Raw genomic sequence first — 19,484 nt, forward strand, 5'->3', positions numbered from 1 at the left:
TCAGTTTCTGAAAACAATTTATAGTTGATGTTGTCAAAGAGTCGGTATTTCAAAGGTCCCATGAGGCTTAGCTGCTCCTTGTTATGCATGTTGTGAATCATTTGCATCTTTCTTCTGTCTTGGTTGGAAAATTAGATAAAAAGTTCACTGCATTATTAAAAAACATGAATCAGTGATGGTTTTTTCTGTTTATGCTTTTGTAATTACTCTCAGGTTGTCTTTTAATGCAAAACCTATCTTACACAGAGCTCGCTAACTTAAGAGCCAAAATAACTAAATCTTCTATCTATATCTGTATTTTTATGTAGCTATCTATCTAACCAGATGCATCAGTTAAGATTTATGTCTGGCACTGAACACCAAGGAGGAATAAAAGACAAAAGGATGCAGTAAAAGAGCCAGTATATAAAATTTAAAATACTCTAAGCTATTGTGCTTGTCAAATCCTGTAATACCTAACTAAATTCCACTTACTCCGCTACTGTAAGCATATAACAGCCCCAGAGAGGATAAGCCACGAGACTGCGTCTAACGTGTCGACAGGCTTAGATCTGCGTGGTTCCACTGTCTATAACTCATTTGTGTGTCTGTAATGAAATGTGCTTTACCTTTTGGCCTGTGGCGTTCATGCATGATCCGTTCCCCACAGCGCCCTGAGACCTGATTCCTGTTCGACACATGTGATGTTTCACAGCTTTAATACCAGCTTTTTAAAACATGGCCTGTGGATTCAGGGGTATGATAAACAGCCTGTTGTCTGCTGTAATAGTCTGCATTTGTTTTGGTCTTTTTTTGGAAGCTACTGACCTAGCTCTTAAAAAAGATCCATGGAGCAGTGCATCCAGGCATCGGGCTGCCCTGAAATGAACATCTGCCGGGTTTCTCAGACTTATATACCAATCTGGTTTCCAGTTAGAATGGTATGAGGGCTTTATATGACATTGGGCCTCCCGTTGGCTTGCGTATACGGATGTCACTTAGTCTGAGAGATGTGTGTGTATCTGACACAGCTGGGTGCCTCCACTCTTTTCTGATGACTGTTTTGACAGCTCAGTAATAGCCTGTGCTGACAGTCAAAGCATCTCTACACAAGTGAAGGCAATTCAACTCATGCTATTCAGAATAAAACTCCCCTTTCACAGTAATTAGATTCTTGACTAAGATGATTCTGAATCCCTGGGAGCCTAGCCGAACTAGGAAAAAACAATTAATCTGGGAAGGGAAGTGCATGCCTTAATTGAAGCCTGATGGAGTGTTTTGCTTAGGAGAAGGGCATCTTTTCAAACATCAAGGGCTGCTTCATTTACATCTGGGTAATTTGTTAGAGAATAATTTGCAGGAGGCAGGCAGACTGAGCTATATAGGCTTGTAGCTAACTGTGTAGGCTGGAAATTAGTTCCTCTTTTTATGGCGTGATTATTGGGAAGGTATAATGAACAATTGTTAGCATAAAATAGGATTTAAAAGAATGGTCCTAATTAGGGCCACTCAACTAGTCTGTCTTTATGTGTTTAAAATCAGTTTAAACATGCACGGCTCTTGAATGAAGCCATTATGATTTTTCCCCCCTATTAACACCATGTGTCAGAGAATTAACATGAAACCCTTCCAAAAAGAAAATCTTTTAACTTTTTCTGATGTTTACAGTGTTAACTGGAAATTCAGTTCATGTGAGTTCTTTTCCTTTTTTAGTAAACTTACATGTTATTAACCAGAATAAAGCTGTTTATAATTGTGCAGTAAAAATTAAATTGTATGATGTGTAAATAAGAAAATCTGGAAGGTTGGGCATTCATTTCCATTGTCCTCAGTTTTTTCTGATTCCCCTTACAACAAATTGCCTTTAGAAGTTACATAATCACTAAATAGCATCAACCTGCATGTCATTTGGTCTTGTTAAGGATTTTCTGCATGTCTTAGGGGTTGGCTAGAGTATGTTAGAGATCAAACACATCATAAAGAGCAAGAAACCCTGCAGATAAATCAGGAAGGTCGCTATGAAAATGTTTGGACCAGAGCTGGGTTATTAAACAATCCATTTTTAACAAACAATCCTATGGAAGAAATTCTTTTTGAGAAATTCTTTGTGGATAGATTAGATACATTCATTAATAAACATAAGCTGCTTTCCTAAGGTAAATATGGATGAAGATCACAAAGATCTACAGCAATGGCTCTCAGTGAATAGACAGAAGTCACCAGCACCTTAGATAATAAGAAATCTGCAGTTGGTGTATTTCTTGATCTCAAATAATCTTTTGACACAATAAATCACAAATTATTAATAACGAAATTGGAGCATTATGGCATCCGGGGCGTAGAACTGCTCTGGATTAAAAGTTATCCAAGCAACAGGCAGCAAATTGTGCAAATGGGTGACTGCCAGTCATTGTGCTTGGACATTGTTTGTGGTGTCCCCCAGGGGTCAGTATTGGGGCCGAAATTATTTATACTTTATATTAATGACACCTGCAAAGTTTCTAAATTATTTAACTAGAAGAATAGTAAATGTAAGTACAAGAGTGTAAATGTGGTTTTTGGCCTGATGTGTTTGAGAAGGTATCTGTGTGTACGTTTATACAAACGTATATATATATATATATATATATATATATATATATATATATATATATATATATATATATATATATATATATATATATACGCATGAGAAATCATGTTTACAGTTTGTTCCAAGACTTGTAGAGTTGCTACATACTAGAGCTGCATAAATATCTGCTTTTGTAATAAATGTGCAATTAAAAAAAGAAATACAATCTCTCAAACACCGTTTTTACATTATTACTCTCAATGAGAATATCCTCTCTGTTCCATTGCATGTGGAAGCCTCCCTCGCAGAGCCGTCGCAGCTGATCACGCATTCGTAGTAAACCAGAGTAGTTCTACTGTGTGCAACACGGCACATTCCTGCAACTTGCACATTTAGTAGGGGGGTAGGACACTGCCTTCCTCACTCCAGTCCTATAGGTGGCAATAATGAGCTTAAAGTTGGCTTATTGTAGTTGATAGCGCACAAATCCATGCCTGTGTGCCAAAAGGAAGCATTCTGTGTAACAGGGTCATGAAAGCAAATAACACCCTGAAGCCAAACATGGATTTGATTGGAGTGCAGAGGAAAATCCAAATAATAATAATAAAAAAATAAAAAAAATATATAAAAATGCAGTTTAGATTTTTGGCAAGGAGAGAAGATGGTCTGGTTAGGTGATAGCCAGATTTATAATTTTAGCAAGTCCCATGTGCACCATGCAGTGGGGAGGACTTTCGTCAATAATATTTTCTTATTATTCCTAAATAACAATCATTTCTTTAATCTACATTATATATTTCAACATTTATTTCTGTCAACTTTACCTGTGTTGATATGTAGCACTTCATCATACGTGTAAAATAATACTTCCCAATAAAGCCTTTTCCCTGTTTTAATAAATGGATATAATTAGGCCTGACATTTTTATCAAGTTATATTTATTCTTTAATCTTTTCATTTAATTTAGTCTTTAATTTCTCTTTTTTATTTCACCCGTGGAGGAAGTTAAAGATAAGGGTTATGCAAAAAGGAGGGCCACAAATCCTAAAAAAGTTGGCGCTCATCAGACTAGATATCAGCATAGCCTACCAGTATAAATGTGAAAAAAAGTTAGACAATATTTCTGAAAAGAGTTTAATTGCAGTAAAGTCAATAAAATTGTTTCAAGGATTGTTAAAAGGGGTAAAAATAAATCTTGACCTGCCATTTTAAATGGAAAGTAAAAAAAGTTGCCTTTTTTAATTAATAATTGTTAATTCATTTTATTTAGGGGAAAACCTTATTTTTGTTTGCTGTCAGATACAAACTTCTTAGGTGAGTAGAAACTTTTTGAGATCTAAATTTACCAGAGATGTGAATAAATTCAGATTTAACTTTAAGTAGCATTGCAATACAGAGAGAAAAACTTCCAGAGTGTTACAAATACTCAAGTTAATGCTCACATCTAATTTATGTGAGAATCTATGAAATTCTTAAAAGCTGATTTAAATTCAATGCTTTTTATTCAAACTAAAAGCCTTTTTCGGGAGAGAAATGGGCAAAAGTTCCAGTATCTGGATGAGTAAGGTAAGTAGAAACAGAGACTACCCATAAGAACTGCAGCTGAAACTGCAGTGAAAGTTGGTTCTACAAAGTATTGACTAGGCAGGCTAAATACACAGACATTTGGAAAACCATGTAGTGTTTTCCTGCACTGAACGTTTCTGTTTAAAATTCAATCGACATTCGTAGCTACAGGACTGCATTCACATGTCACTCTCTTCTGTATCTGCTTCATGAACTCTGCTGTTACCTTACATAAGCGTGGTCCCCCATGATCCTTCAGCCAATGCTCACATCATGTCTTCTGTGTTTTTACCTTTCAGCAAATCACATCAGAAACCACAAATCCAGCCCCCAGCTGTGCCAATCTCAAAGAACAGAACCAGATTAGAGGGATTTTGAAAATACAGGAATTAACAAAGCACCTGCTCTTGTTTCCCAGTGGTAATCTGCTAAAGCCAAATCCAGAGTCATCACATCAGTTTGTTTCTGTACTGAAGAAAAGGCGGTCATGGCATTACATCATGCCAGCACAAAGGAGCATGTTATGCAATCATTGTTCAGGGATTTAAATGTTGTTTCCCAAAGTGAGAAAAATAGAAACGAGGAACTACAATGCAGCGCTCTCCTCATCTGACAGATTTTGACTTAATCCCAAAGAGCTGGTGAGATTCAGAGAGAGCTATCCAGTTCCAGTTGGATGCACCGTTTCATCACAGTGGACCATTTTTGAGTTTGAGATTCTGTTCTAGGTCTCCACTAAAGCAGCATGTTTTTCTTTGTGAGGTGCACAGTTAGCTCCTCTTAGACTTAAGTGGGGAAAAAATAAAATCGAATTCCCTTCACTCTTCTGCAGCCTTCAGTCGCACTCTGCTTTTGCTTCAAAATTAAATACCAACTTAATAATCTATTGCTGCCTCAACCTGCACAAATTGATTACTTTCATTTTAGTGTGCTTTTTTCTTTATTCCTTTATGATCAGTCTCTTCAGTCTTTTACAAGATCAACGTATTTTCTTCTTCTTTTGATATACGTATGTGCATTGATGAAAGTGCGAACTAGTCTGTCTTCTGCTTCTTTCATCTATGGTGTGTAATTTAGTCATTTCAAGTGTCTTAAGATCATTCACAGAACAGAAAAACATACAAACATATAACAAAAAAGAAGACTATCTAAAGTAATGCCCCTTGCTGTCTGTGCGTCAGAGCAGCTTGAAGAATTTGTCACTTCTGTTCAAATTTAGTGCTGCTGTTTGTTCCTGTGTGCTTTAGGGGCTCTGCTGTGCATGATGAAAGAGGTGCCGTCTTTGAAGCGCGTCCCAGTCACTGCTCCGTTTTTGTTTGTTGACACTCCTGATTTTTCCATTTCACCATTTGCCAGATAAGCAGAGTGCAGATGGAGATTTTCTTAGAGTTGTATTCTAGCGGATTAATTCAACAGGTTTGAATGTGATATGTATATGCATGATGGATTACTGCCTATCTATCTGAAAACACCCCTCTGTTTTGTGATTGTTTTATGAGGAAGTTATTTCTTAATCACTGGCTGAGTCCTTTATTTGGGAAAAACGTTTTTCAGGACATAGTAATTCGACCTACATACAGTAATTTACATCTCTTTTTTTTTTTTTTATTGCAGAAACTTTAACTTATTTTCCAGGAACTTCATGACCAACATGTCACAGCGCATATATCCATAGAGGTGGATATTTTTTTGGCATGTGTCTACATTCAGCCCCATTTACTCCTAAATAAAATTCATTACAAGCTTTAAAAGAACCCAGAGTGATGAGGAGTAGACTTGTGTGTAATTTAGTCAGAGTGTAATTACAGCTGTTCTGTGAAGGTTTCAAGTATGTTAGAGGAAATCAGTATGACATATGAGTCGATTACTTGTGGAAACCCCTTTAATGTTATTACAGCTAAAAGTGTCTGTATAAAATTTGTGTAATTTATGCAAAAAAAACAAACAAACAAAAACAAAAAAACCCCACAGATTCTTATTTAGCCTTTTTAATAAAAAAAAAATACTTAAATTTAAACCACCGTTTTAAAGGTACTCTGTGCTAATGTTTCTGCTGCTGATCTAAGGTGAAGCCATTTGCTTAAATCTGTATACTTTTGTCGTCTCTAAGAGTTTTTCTTACAGGGTTTCCCTCTATTACCCCCATCCATCTTCCCATCAACTTCAATGCATGAAATGACTTCTGAATAAAGCACTAGATTTTATTAAAGGGTCTCAAAATAAATGGGTCTGAATACACAAGCAAGCCACACTTTTTAGTTTTGAATAAAAAAAAAACAAACAAACAGAAAAATACAATTATATATCAATCAGAGCCTGATGAAGAGAAGCAGCATCCTAACCCTGCATTTTGCATGTCGACCAGAGATCTTAATTATGCAGCATCCCATCCATAACATGTTGCAAATCTAACGGTACTTTTCCTCTAACTTTTTCCTGAAGCTCTCTGGTATGTCCCTTGGTCTCCATTATGCTGTTTTTCTTGAAGTAACTTAATTTACTTTCTTGGTCTCAGATTAAATGTCATTTCCTTTAAAGATTTGAACTTCAAAAGATTTTAAAACCAGGTACTCGTTTTCATCTACCTCATATACTGCGCAGTTAAGCTTTAACTAATTTCCAAGTCTTGTTTTTTTTTTTTTTTTTTTAACTTAGACCCCTACTGTCCTCACAACAATTCAGCTGCACCGTATTGAAGGAGTTTTAATACACTCTAAACACTTAATGTGAGAAGTGAGTCAGATTCATTCATTCAAGAAAAAAATACTCCTCCTACAGCTGCAGCTTGGTGTAAAGGAGAAGTTATTAGCTGATTTGTAAGGCTGATAAAAGCTCCATGGTAAGGATAATAAACCCCTGTTGAAACCTTTTTTATTGACTAGCTAGTCATTGAACAAAAAAGAATTCAAACAGAAAATTGATTTCCTTTTCTTCTGGTTGTTGAAAAGGAGACACTGGAGGCTTTTTTTCCCTTTCAGCATTTTACCTCAAATGACATCTCAACTCCATGTAAGAAGTTTAATCAAATATCTGTTATTACTGACAAAAGAAGCAAAAAAGAGAAAAAGTCTATTGTGAGCTTTGAGGTATCTGTCCTGCTCTTTCTTCACCCATCAGTTGCTCCGTAAAGGCAACATGCCTCAAAGTTCCACCATTGGGTTGCTGTCTTCTGAAGCACGAAAAAATACATGACAAGGTGCCTTGGCTGTAGGCTGCTGGAGGATTTTTGCAGAAACCACATTGGCATGGAGTCAGGAAGAGGTAGGCGAAGATGAGGACCAAAGTCACAGAACAGCATAGCAGTGTTGTGTAACCAGTGTTGAATGGCACTGCTGCAGGCAACAGCACAGTCACATTCACCTCACGTGTTGCATTCAGCCCTTGTTTGACATCCACAGCGGTGCAAAGATATATACCTGAGTCATTGACCATGGCTGCTTGGATCTCTAAGGTGCCATTAGGAAACATGCTGATCAATGTGTCATTTATGCCACTGCGTGGGTAGAGCCAGCTAAATGATAGGTCTTTGCTGGTGAGGGACGTTAGGCAGTCCAGATGCGCCCTGTCGCCCTCATAGATGACCACGTCGGAGAGGAGATCCACCACAGGCTGCATTACAGGTTTTTCCACAGTGCAGTTCTTGAAGAACCGGTTGTTATGAAGGAACTGGAGGGATGTCCGAGGGTCCCCATTAACATTGCAGAAGTGCTCATCTGCAAAGTCTCTAATGGAATCGTAGTTCCTTAGATTCCAGTGCCAAAAAACGCTGTACATGGAGCAGTTGCAGATGAGAGAGTTGTTGTGAATGTACAGCCCCTGCTGCACCAGCCTGGGCAAAGCTTTTACATCCTCCCATAGCAGGCTTGACATCCGGTTGGATGACAGGTCCAGCATAGCCAAGAAAGGATGAGTGTGATCCTGGATGGAGAAGAATGGGAAGTCTGTAATGTGATTGAAGCTCAAATAAACCTTTTTCAAGCTACTTAGACCGATAAACGTGCCAGCCTCCACTTGAGAGATCTTGTTGTTGAAGAGACGGAGCTCTTCCAGCCTCCACAGCCCCTGGAAGTGGTGTCGCTCCACTATCTGAAGCTTGTTAGAGGACAAATCCAGCACCCTGAGACTGGAGACATTGCTGAACACGTTATGGCTTAGGTTACGGATTTCATTGTGGGCCATCCAGAGCTTTTCCAGCCTGGGCATCACGTAGAAGCTTTTTGGGCCCAGCCAGGTCAGGTGGTTGTGGCTGAGGTCAAGATTAGTGGGAAAGGAGGGCAGGGAGCGGGGCAGCCTATTCAGACCAGCAGCACTACAGCTCACTGTGTCCGATATGCAGAGACAGACAGAAGGGCAGGTTTGCTCAGAGCGTTGGAGCACACAGAACAGCAGGAGAAGAAAGGCATGAAAGCGTCCAGAGGTCATGATTCTCAGATCCTTGAAATTCTTAAATCCCATCTTGGTTGGCTTTGGCTAGATAATAATCAAGGGAGAAAAAGCAAGAATATTAGACAGGGGCTCATTTTTTGCAAACTGTAAGAAGTGTAAGCTTTCCAGAAAAGATAGAGGATAACTACACCATGAGTTCTTCCCATTATTCTGACAGGTTAAAAAATGAGTCAATTTCTGCCCATAAAAATTAACTTAACTTTCCTTTCTTTATTCCTTATAATAAAGCTCACCTAACAATGAACATAAATGATTCATAAAGCAAAACAACTCCTTATTTATTAAACTGTACTAATTGAAATTACATTCTGGTTTAGTTTAATCAGAGTTTAAGTATTACAACAATCATACTTCTTGTAAATCCTTGATAAGTGTATAAAAGCTTTAGAGCAAACTGTTAAACCCTATCTTTATTGCTGTAGGCCTGTATCTTTTCCAATGCTTCTGCATATTTTTTCTATGTACACAAAATTATCAAATAAACCAGCCAATTTTATTGGGCCAAATCATTAAAAAAAATCACTATCATGACACTACTCCTTTCTTCTATAAAATGTTGTGGGATGAAATAAAGAGAACAGGCATGAGGAAAGACTCAGGGCTTTGGTTGATTAGATCATGTTGTGGTCAGACTCCAGAGTCCTGCAACAATTTCATTGGTTTCTTTTTCAACACCTTTGAAACAAGCAATGAGGTCATTAAAACTCTGTACAACTTGACTACATGGTGAGGAGATTGTTCAGCCATTTGTTTAGCTTTATTGGACCAGTCCCTCATATAAAAGGTAAAAGATACAGGATGAGCAGCGTGGACTGCAGTCTGACACCCATATTAGAGGAGGAACAATAAAAGAATCCTCTCTCTGTATGGTCCAACCTTGTGTTACATTATTGGAAAACAATGAGGGCTTTTATCTGCTAAAAGGATGTGGTAATTTCCCCCACTGAATAACCCCATGCAATTTAAAGGTTGGGTTTGTTGAAATGCTACAGCTATAAAAGATTAATGGATTCTGAAGCTCTTTGCACATCTTTTCTATGGTTGCCAATAAATATTTCCATATCATTAAAAGAGGTTTTAGCCTTAACAAATGTATCTAAAAGCAGATAGGTGTCACCTTCAGCAGCCGTTCTTTTCCAGCATCAAACAAATACACTTAGAAGCTCTAAGCATTTTCTTTCTGCAGTTTTCCCTCAGTTTGTGTGGATGCAGAGGCCAAAGGGTAAAAAGTTTTGAATGCTTCCGGAGGTGTGAAAATTCTGCTCACTTGTTTAATCCAATTCTTGCTTCCAAAACATGAAAGAAGGGAATGAGAACCCCAAATCCCAAAATAAACCGCCTGACAACACCAACCTCCAACTTTCCAGTTTTTTGGGGTTTTTTTCTTCTCCGTCTCCTTTTGAAAACCTGTATCCCATTAATGAAGACACACAAAAGTGCAGCTTAATCCTTATCTCCTCCCTGGATCCTCAGCTCAGGCTCTGTAGCGCTCAGGGGATAATGTTCTTCCTTCTTCCTTTCTCTGCAGCCAAGTTTAGGGTCTCCCTCCTGACTTCTCTTCATCCCGAATAGGAATGCCACTCCATAAACATCCTGTGGTGCTTTGCAGTGTATTACAAACAGCATCAGGCTCACTTAATCTCCCACAATCCCTCCTCCTCTCCTCTCTGTCATTCAGTCTTTCTCTCTCATCATTAAGTAATGATTCCAGCGGCTGCCCTTCTCTCAGGCTCTTTTCTTATTTTTCTTCTATTACATTGTTTTCTATAAAAATGTTGAGTGGTTTGCTTACTGCAGATTAGTAGAACCCTGGAGGTTTTTCTCATGAATTTTAGATGTGTTATCCCGGTAACCTTTCACCAACTCTCTTAGGGGGACAGAAATGAATGTGTGACTCTCACTCTGTTGGTTTTCTCCTAAATGTCTACAAGTTACAGGGATCTTTCTGTCTTCCAAGTCTGTTTTAATGCTCTTTTTTTGCTTTCCCAGTGTGGAAAAGGTAAATTTATCATTCTGTGTTTCCAAGCTTACATAGACATGATCCTAATGCTGCTAGTATTTCCTACATTTTTCTCTTTTTCTATAGCCTTGGATTTCCACTGGATCTATGCTGTCCATGCTGCTTGGTCATGGTGGTCCTGACAGCTCTGATTTCTGTCACAGCAAATTATCTTTGCCTCCCAGCAGCCACCTCCTTCCCACCAGTCCTAGGCCTCCACCTCCCTTATCCGTGAGCGCTCGCGGCTCCGACTGACTTCCACTCACTCATTTGCAACCACAATTGGGATCTGCTGGATGGTGTTCACTTCTCTAGAGGTGGGCCCTGGTTCTGGAGGCAGATGTGGAGACCAAGGGAATGCTAGATTTAAGCCTTCACTCATTTCTATTTAAAGGAAAAAAATCCCTCTTTAGTGTTGGAGGAAGGATTAAGAGCTTTAAAAAAAAATGCAACATTTGGATGTTTTGCGTTGAAAGCATTGCACATGTTCGGCATTGTGGTATTACACACAATCCTGTCCCTAGGCTACTCGTCAGCTTTGCAGCAACATGTAAGATATTCACCCACACAAGTGCATTAGACACATGTAAAAATTACTTAAATATTATTTTTCTTTTTTTTTAAAACTTTTACTGGAAGGTGTTGTGGTTTTGTGGGTCTATAATGTGGTTTTTAAACTTTTCTGAAAGTACTTTGCCTTTTTTTTCTGCAAAGCTTTTATCTGGACACCTTTTTAAATATTTATGTTTCATTTATTGTTTGGAAGCATTATGTAACGGATGTTTGTTGAATAGGCTGCTCCAATAAGCTGTAAGAATATTTCCCTGCATGCAACTGGGTCACAAAAAAAGCCCTTTAAAGCAGAATGTTTATCTGCAAAGCTTGTAATGATTCATGCTTCAGCATATGATGCTTTCAGAATGGGTCTATAATCATGGCAGAGAAACATCAATAGTTGTATTTTGTTTCAGCTTTTAAAGCAAAACATCTTCTGTTCTCACACAGCTTGCAGTGCTAATGGTGACAGACTATTCATCATATATATATATATATATATATATATATATATATATATATATATATATATATATATATATATATATATATATATATATATTTAGCATTGGTTGAATCTTTGTGAAAGTGATGTGTTGTTTTTGTTTTTAATTTTTTGTCTCATTGTCCTCTAAGATCAATTTAATCGCAGTTTTACAAAGAAACATTTATGTTTCTGTCTCTCTTTTTCCATCTTTTGTTTCTCTTGATTATCTTCGATCGTTGACTGTGCCTTGAACAAGGTTGTCAATATGTGAACAAAGAAAAACGTGTCAAGTGTTTGTTTATATCTGGTAGCATAATGTAAAGTAGATGCAGAGATCTATGCACCAGAATCTGTCATAGAACTTTATTCTTTGTACTTCAGATAGTTCGAAAAATGATTTTGGCCTAAATTGATGGTGCATCTGAAATGACCATTCTCAGTGTGAATGCAAGTAGTAGCATCATGTTGTGGGGGTTTCTTTTGGAGACAGAGCAGCTTGCATAAATTCTACTTGATGTGGGCTAACCTCAGTTCACCTTATCAATGGTGTGGACTTAGCAGAGTGGAGACTATGACAAGGAAGGCATCTTTTAAATCAGTACTTTTCATACTTGAAGTGCATTAAAACTGCAAAAAAAAGTATTTCTGAGAAATTCATACGTCTTTTCATGTTATCACTCATAACATCACTCATTATTACAATAGAAAAGTTATTCCATTGTTGTCTTTATGAAATTTTAAAACTACAACTGCATTTTCTCTTATATCTTAGGTTGCTATTTAATTGAATACAAATGCACAACACACTTTTGGTTTGTATTGGTAAAAAATGTGAAAACTGTATCAATTTCCTTCCACTTTCTAAAGTTTATGCTACTTTGTTTTGGGTTATTAGATGAAATCCTAAGATAATAAACTGAAGTTTGTGGTTAAAACAAGAGAAAGTGGAAGGGTTCAAGGGGTTTGAAGGGTTTTGGGAGGCATTTTGTATTCTGTGTGAATAAGGTTGGCTTGGATGTCAGCATCAGCAGATCCCTCAGCTCTTCCCTCTTCCTTCATTCGAGGATTGTGCTGCAAATCTTCCCCGAGCCCCTGTATTTTTCTGCATCTTCCTGTTGATGCGTGTGTATGTCAGGGAGTATGCTGTAACTCCAACCTGCTGTCGGAAAAATCCCTAATCTAATCAGTATCTTTGCATCAAGCTGCTTTGTAAATCCTTCCTTCTTCCTCGTATATTTGATTAGACTTAGTGTATGCAGAACAGTCCCAGTCAGTCAGGTTCAGAGTGGACCTCCAAGCTTAAATCCTGACCTCTCTGCATCCCGCCTCCAGCAGAAAGCGATTTTCTTTTAACCATCTGCTTCAAAAAAGAGAAAGAGAGTGAGAGAGGCTGAAAAAATATAGACTAGCACAGGGAAATGTCTGCTCTTATCTTGCCCTTGAGAAGCAACAAAACCCACAGAGTCGTTTCTGTAAACTTTTATGTTTTCAGATACGCAGAGTGCTTTCGTAGAGGATAAAAAATGTAGCTAGACTTACTGTATTAGTACGTCTTCTTTGTTTGAAAATACTATTTATCTTTTAAAAAAAAGATTTTCTTTCAGCTTTTATATCTTCAGGCAAAACTCTGCATTTGAAGCACTAAAAAGTAAAGTGTCAGGAAAAAAAGGCAAATACCTTAGTAAGTAACACATAATACCAAAAAAATCTAGTACGCTAAATTAACTGAGAAATATTTATAAAATATTTACCTTTGGTAAATTTTTATCAAATATTTTTAAGTCTTTGTGATAAGCTGGCAACCTGTCCAGGATGAACCTCCTTTTTCACCCAAATTCTGCAGGGAAAAGGCACCAGCCAGCCTCCTGTGAGCCTGATGGGCATGCGGATATAGAAAATGGATGCACGGGTATTTTTTATTCCTCAGCAGCTTTGCCACTCATGCAGGTGCAACATCCCCACGGCCTCTCTCTGTTATTGTGAACCCTTTAACCTGAGCATGTACTCATTTGTTCAGCTCCTATTTTTTCTTTCTACAGTGTTTTGTCAGCAGGGATTGTAGCCAGAGTTTAAAATATGAATGAGTCAGTTTCTGGATGATGATTTAGAGGGTTTAGTTATTTTTCTCTCCCCTTCCCCTCAGCCAATTTTCAGTCTGGGTGAGCTCTTTGTTGTAAAAAAGGAGTTTCAAGCAAATGCGATTGTTTGCTTGTCACAAATCACTGCTCAGTAGCACCACATGCTCTGCAGTCAGTTTGATTGCATTGCATTATCACAGAAAATCCAAGCCTCAAACGTTCAAATCCTGGAAGGATTGTGGTTTGTATGTGTTGCAAAATATGTGCTGCACATATATCACACCAGAGTCAAGCACAATATGAGTTCATATCAAGGTTCCTCATTCAAACTCAGCTTAGGAATGCACTGTACAGTACAGTGAGTCTAAAGAGACAACCACACCATCTAGTGGTAAAAGGCTCCATCTGAATCATTAAGCCACTGAACCTATTCTAAATACTGCTACCACAAAACACCCAGAATAAATGGAACACAATGACAAAGAGTTAACAAAGAGATGCAACACATTTACAGATAGTAGCATGATTTAATCAGGTAACTGAAAAGTTTTACAGAATAAGGTTGAATACCTTGACACAAAATCTAAGTTTAAAAAACTAAATGACATTGTGTGAGTAAAAGACATGAGTTCACATCACAATCTGTTCACTGTGCAGAAATGTTGAATTGTCCCTTAGTTCTTCATGGTTTGCTTCCAAAGGAGACTTCTCTCAGTTTATTTTCCACACCTGGTTAATCTTTGGGGTTGTTGCAGGATGACTGATGACTATCTGCAGCACTCAATGATTGAGAGACTAGGTACATCCCATACAGGCTGCCAATCCATCACAGGGGAACAGAAAGATATGTTGGACAAAAAAACATCTCAACATTCAGACACACATAAGGTCAGTTTTATAAGGGATAGTTATTCATCTTAACAGTTATTTATTTATTTCTATAGTGGAATTAAGTGTAAGTAATGCTTTCCATAGCTTGGTGATAATGGTGTAACAGCTAAATTTTTGTAATATTATTGAAACATTATAGTAGTTATTTGATGTAATATTTAACAATTTTTAGATATTATGTTACTATTACATTGGTGCAAAGTACTTAGCTACCTGGGAATAAAAAAATGGGCAATATGGTGGCAACAGAATAATAGTTAGGTATTTCAAAGTAATGACTGAGTAATGTTTATCTAAAAAAATAAAAAATCATATTACCTGCTGTAACCAGAAGTAAAAACTTCTTAACAATTTGATATTAGTTTAAGAATTATAATTCTGGTAGGCTAAACTAAATCTTCATTGGTTATCATTAGTTGGGCTTTTCATTTTACTGAAATAAATGATATTAATCAGCGTGTAATATACAAAGAAATACAAATACAAAGTTATTCTAAAAATAACTTTCTAATAATAATTCAAAATATGAAAAAGAAAAAGACATCCTTTTTTTTCTTCACTTTAACATCCAACGGGATGCTTCACAATTTGAACCAGATGGTCCAAGAGGAACAAAAACATCGGGGATCCCTCTGACTCTTGGAAGCCTTAGCATACAAGCATTTAATCTTAAATCAATTTAAGATTTGAAACCAATGTGATCATCTAATACCTTCAAATGTTATGGGTGCTACTTAACTTAACTTAACATAATTGGCTTCAAAGGTTGTTTCAATGGGGAAAAAAAAATCAAAGCATTAAAAATATATCCAGCATATTTTCAAAATAGAAATGGTATTGTGTTATATTAATTAAGTACCACAATGTATTTCTGTGTAATTACCATCTAGTAACAAGACATAAAGAGTTCATGTTCCTACAGTAAACTCTGATATTACAGCAACTGATTTGTGATAGGATGGTCATGTTTTGAGAAAAACTGTTTAATGAACATGGTGCTAATTTTTTTTTTTCATATGAAAACTAAAACTATGGGAAATATGAATGTAGAAAAGAACCAAAAAATAAAGAAGCTTTTCGAAACGTGTTTTACATAGAAGTCTACATTGAACAGTCTAAGGTGGAGGCTCTTTATGTCTCCCAGCAAAAAGCTAGAAATCAGTGATCATCAAATTATATCCAGCAAAATGTATTATATTGTTTAAACTGTTCTCTTGTTTTCCTTATGTGTTGCAGTTGTGGTAGTTTTTTGGTATTCTTAATGATTTAGAGCTGTAGAGTGATGACTCATATGTTTTTGTTTCAGTATGTGGTGATTTTACATCTCACCAACATTGGGCATCAATTAAGATTACAATGAAACATTGAGAAAAAATTCATATCCACTAACACATCAAGGAAAATTTGTACAATTTAGAATCAGAAATGTATTGATGTATCAAGTCTTGGTAAGGTTAGAGTAGAGGTATTTACACAATGGATATTTTTTTAGAAGCTGTTACTACAGAGTTATTACATGCAAACATTTGGTACAGTAGCTACTAAAACATAACATTTCTTTAAACTAAATTATTACCTTAAAGCTTTTGCAACTTTCTTCTTTTTTGTGTTGCTTTTACCCTCAGTGTGTCTGTTGATAGCTATTACAAGCCTTGCACTGCTTCTTTCACCCTTCACTTCCACTCTCCACTATCTGCTGGCAGTGAGATACAAGGTCAGCTAAAAGAAATGTGCTGAAAAATCTATATGAAACAATTAGAAGTTGCACAAAACATTTTCAAAGTGCTTTTAATAAAACAATCTCTGCAGCATTCGATTTCTCTATCAAAAAGCTGTTTCTATTCAACACGTCATCCATCCATTGTTAGAATGTTATTGCTCTTACTTCACATTAAGTGTATGCTAAAAATGATCTCAGTTCTCTGATATTAGCAGCTAATTTATTTGCATTAATCTACCGGTATTATCCCCTGGTTACACAGGAAGTGCTACAGTATTTCAAAAATACTGACTCACCTTGCATGGAGAGCCATGATGTCTCTGGTCTCCAGCCAGACGCAATAAAAGAAATGAAATCTCATATAGATGTTCAGGTATTTGCTTTCTCTCATTTCCGTGACCCAAGAGCAACATGCATAACTCTTGGTTTCAATCCATACTGCTGTTTTCACATTTATCCGTACATTTAGAGCAGCACACAGAGCCGAGGGCTCGAGGTAGGAACTGCCCCACATCTCTTTAGCCTCTATTATCTCAGTTGATTGTTAACGGATTTCAATTAGGATTCACAGGAGTTAATATGATTGCTTGCTGTTTATCCTTTTTTGCTTCTTTCCATGGAAGCCAATTATGCATTAGCAGCAGTAGATGAGCACTGGACACTGCTAATGGCTCTGCCTCTCCCTTTGTGTTCACATTACTGAAGGATATGGCTTGTGAAATGAGATCGCTACTGACTACTGTGCTATCAGTGCTTGTGCTATAAAACATTATGGACCAGAACATAGTAAATTGCGTGACGTGACTGTGGGGTGGCAGGCTGTCAACTTCCTCCCTGCTCTTTTATCTGTTATCCTCTCATCTTCTTCATACTTTGTCTCAGATTTTTGCAGTCTCCTTTTCTTCTACCCCTTCACATGCCTAGTCTAGTCCCCTTTCCCTCCTAATCTAGAAAATCTTTTCTGTTGTTATATCTTTTGTGCCTGCTTCTTTCTCCTCTAATCATCTGGTTCATGCTTTGCATGTATCTACTGGACTCTTTATCTCATGCTGGTCCTTTACTCCTTTCTCCACAGCTTATAATCCACTGCCCTGTGGTTATCAAAACATTAGCTTTGTCTTTGTTTTCGTTTCCATAAAACTTAAGGAAGAAAAAAGTTTGAGTTATTGGGAATTTTCTGTAATTCAAATAGAAAAACAAATGGGCTCAGATATATGCATACACCCTGATTAATACTTTGGGAAATTGGCTGTGAGTAGGTTGCATAGAAATTACTGTTTTATAGCCATCCAAATGCACCTGGCGTAACTCCAGCTGGATGTTTGACAGAAATAGAGCTTGTTTAAACTGGCTGGCTTCCTGCCCCAGACTCAACTTTAAAGCATCGCTCATAACATTTTAATAGGACTGAGGTCAGGCCCCCTGCAGAACATTAGCAACCTCATCCATTTTAAAACTGGATTTGATGTCCGTTTGAGATCTTTGTCCCGTCGAAGCCGCCAACTGTATCAAATGCTCATTTTTTTCTGAGAAAAAATTGCCACCTACAGACGAAGAAAAAAGCATCTGTTCAAAAAGCAACACCTAAAATTTGGAGCTGCCAACAGAGACCAGTTAGAAATCTGCTTTTAAAGTCAGATGAGTTGGAGTATGAGCTACTTGGGTCAGATTGACATGAGGTATGTTTGGAAGAGTGAAGATGAGGCTTTCAGACTGTTAGGATTATTTTCTATTATTCATGTATTACTCTAATAATACCTGCCTGCTACGTGTTAAAGCAGTTTATCTAATTAGGACAGTTCTTCTGTCAGGATAAACACTTATCTTCATGATGTATTTGGGAATAAAATGGGAGCATACAAACAGAGTGGCTAATTCTTAACAGCGAGCTCTTTCTGCATTCGGAATGGCCTTTATCTGGAACGCTGTGTTATGGCTGGGACCAGTGATGCCTCCTCATTTTACAAGGATGTGTACGATGTAATGACGTGGCAGGCTTTGTGTATAAAATGCTTCTTTACAAGTAATTCTTGGCCGACTTTCTAAAGAAGCGAGCCCAGTGGTAATCCCTGCCAGCCATTTCTCTGGTCTGAGACAGATTACAATTTCTGTCGAAATCTGTTGTCGTAGTTATTTAACACATATACATTATGAAGTGTTATTTAAAGTGTTTGCTCCGAGTGATCTCTCCCCAGGAAAGAATAGGGGAGAGAAAGCTTCAAGGTGTAAACAAAGAGCTTTCGTTTACAAGACCTAAGAACACTGTACCAATGGTTGTGTTAAACATAATGTTTGTGTAGTGCTCCACAAAATGAATTGAATAATTGAGGGGGATGTTCTATAAATTCACTTGGCTTCATCGTACATAGACAACAAACAGTTGAGTTTTAATCTAAGCTGAATAAGTCCTTTAGCAAAACAATGGTGACAAATTAATCATTGAAAGGTTGTTTACAATTTGATAAAATCGGCAAGCAATGAACTTCTTGAGTTCATTCAGCTCAGAGCTGTTTAAAATGGATTGCTGTGTTTAAACTAGAACCAATTGGTTTTCAAGAGCCGTTCCAACTCTGATATGTAAAGTGGTCAGAAATCTAGCAAGATTTGCTAGAAGATTGTTAATTGCAAGAAGAACATCAACTCTTTTTTTTTTTGCTTAATTTGTGACCTGCTGTCATGATGCTCACCTGTTCTGTGTTTTCGTTAATTGCACTAACCTGTTTTGGTGCTCACAGTTCACTTCCCATTTAGATTTAGATTGCTGTTTGTTTGTCATCAGTTTGTCTGTTATCATCTTGCCATTCCTCATGTTTCCTTCTGTCCTGTACAGCTTCATTAAAGAATATCCATCCACCATGTAGCTGCTGATTTCCTGTTACTGCTTTGGTGCTTAAAACAGCAGAACATGACAGCAGTGCTGTAAACTCTTAATAAATTCAACATAATATGGGTAATCTGTTAATTACAGCTGGTAAAGATTTTCTAACTTAAGAAATAATTTAATTTGAATCAACTAAAAAGCCACAAATGATCTTTACCTCATCGATGGTGTTTGCATTTTGTTACATAAAGCTAAATGCCTATATCAAGTGAGAGCATTTGTTGTTTTGCAAAAAAAAAGAAAAAAGAAAAAAGAAACCACATAGCATAAGCGAAAGAAAAAAAAAGCTTTTTCACAGAGATGAAAGATA

The 19,484-nt window shown here is 37.1% G+C and overlaps 1 protein-coding gene across 1 annotated transcript; it reads right to left on the reverse strand.

The window, feature by feature from the left end:
• Positions 1–6,779: 6,779 nt before the first annotated feature.
• Positions 6,780–10,159, reverse strand: LOC107104806 (amphoterin-induced protein 3-like). Its single transcript, XM_015404907.1, has 2 exons — positions 9,917–10,159; positions 6,780–8,587 (listed from the first exon to the last, which is right to left on the reverse strand). The coding sequence occupies exon 2, from the start codon at positions 8,570–8,572 to the stop codon at positions 7,187–7,189; it is 1,386 nt and encodes a 461-aa protein (XP_015260393.1). The 5' UTR covers positions 8,573–8,587; positions 9,917–10,159; the 3' UTR covers positions 6,780–7,186.
• Positions 10,160–19,484: the final 9,325 nt, after the last annotated feature.

Source organism: Cyprinodon variegatus, unplaced genomic scaffold, assembly GCF_000732505.1.
Source record: "Cyprinodon variegatus isolate N-32 unplaced genomic scaffold, C_variegatus-1.0 Scaffold1895, whole genome shotgun sequence".
NCBI classification, from domain to species: domain Eukaryota; kingdom Metazoa; phylum Chordata; class Actinopteri; order Cyprinodontiformes; family Cyprinodontidae; genus Cyprinodon; species Cyprinodon variegatus.

Excerpts from the sequence above, each read along its gene's own strand:
- LOC107104806 (XM_015404907.1), bottom strand. The coding sequence starts at position 8,572 with ATGGGATTTAAGAATTTCAAGGATCTGAGAATCATGACCTCTGGACGC.